The sequence below is a fragment of the Rhagoletis zephyria genome, unplaced genomic scaffold (genome assembly GCF_001687245.7).
Source record: "Rhagoletis zephyria isolate East Lansing unplaced genomic scaffold, Rhagoletis_zephyria_1.1 Rzeph_scaffold_65127, whole genome shotgun sequence".
NCBI lineage: Eukaryota > Metazoa > Arthropoda > Insecta > Diptera > Tephritidae > Rhagoletis > Rhagoletis zephyria.
In genome coordinates, this window is record NW_016222178.1 from 1 (window position 1) to 1,465 (window position 1,465).

Here is a 1,465-nt window from a genome sequence, read left to right on the forward strand (position 1 = left end):
CGTTTGATATTTGGTAATGAGACGCACACCATTGACATTCCAGCGCTTACTGTGAACGATAGCCTTAATAATACAACTTTTGACACAAGTGGAACTAGCGCCGAGTATGATAACGAAACGGCTGATGTGAGCGATTCGATTGAGTCCAACACCACTATTTCGGCCGCAGTAACTCCAACCACAAGTACTGGTGTCAGCGCCAATACAAGCATAAGCACACGTGCGAATGCTTCATTGCTGGCAAATACCTCGTTTTCCACATCCTCAACAGCACCCACTGAGGCGGCCGTTTCACCGCAATCCAATTCCAATTTGAGTGCTTGTTCATCCTCAAATTCAGCCTACGTCTCGGCCGGTTCCACAGCATCTGCTTCGACGTCGATGCCGTTGCCGTTGCGTGCAGGTCACGATCGGCAGGAACTTACAGTGCCCACAGCAGCTGCTATACCCCCATCCACCATCACATCAGCTGCTGCATTCACCGCTGCCACAACGACAGCCTCCGAAAATATTGCTGGCACGTCAGTGGCGTCGAATACAGTCGTAGCTCCGCCATTGCTGCAACATAAACCATTTACGCTTATGCAGCATCAACAACTACAAACACCTTCAGCTCCCGCGGTCGTGGCACATCCCAACTTCAGCGCTTATTTGCAACACCCGCTTGGCGGTGCCACCAGTATAGCAGGCATTTCAAAGCCTTCAGCTACAAGCGTGCCAGTTGGCATTGGCGGCAGCAGCAATATTAACGGTGTTACAGCAGCGCTTGCACCCCCTTTGTTTCTTTCGCAGGCGAGCGTACCAAAACATACTTTTGGGTCATGCGCTCTTCTACCGCCTCCCACTTTTGCGCGCAATCTGACCGTTAGTGGTCATATGTNTGCGCTGAATGCACATGTCAGTACAACGACACCTTTGACGGTTGGAACAGCAACAGCAATGTCTAGCAGTGGTGCCGGCTGCAGTAGCACTGTAATGGCCAAAAAGGGGACTGATCTTATGAATTGACGTTCATTCTTTGACATTGCACATTGCACATTGCACTGCTCATCGAGGTTTTCTGCTGCTGCTGCTGAAGTTGTGGCTGTGTTCTTGGCTGAATTGTGTCAAGAAAGTTAGGCGCGTTTCCGGGCGATATATCGTTTAATATGTTCTTGCAATAATTTATTGAAAAATGAGTGTAGTTTGTTTCTCTATGAATGTCTGTTTGTTGTAAAATATCTTCTTAAAAGCATTTTAAATTTAACGCAGCGGCAAATGATCAAGACCTGACATATGTAGATGTAAAGTTATGGTGGAAAGTAGGGCAGATTATACATATGTTCATTAGGTATTCAAATATTTAGCGATTCACCTGGTAGGCATAGAAGTTAAATGTTACAAGTACGCGAATTCGCTCCCTGGTTTCTGTATTTCAAATACATTTGTGAAATATTTAACAGGCAGGTGAAATGGAGGCTGTAGA

The 1,465-nt window shown here is 46.6% G+C and overlaps 1 protein-coding gene across 1 annotated transcript; it reads left to right on the forward strand.

The window, feature by feature from the left end:
* Nucleotides 1–43: 43 nt before the first annotated feature.
* On the forward strand, nucleotides 44–1,008 carry LOC108356782 (cell wall protein DAN4-like; the record flags this gene model as incomplete). Its single annotated transcript, XM_017607886.1, has 1 exon — nucleotides 44–1,008. A coding segment is annotated over one exon (965 nt), but the record flags the coding sequence as incomplete, so codon positions are not given.
* Between the last annotated feature and the right edge of the window lie 457 nt (nucleotides 1,009–1,465).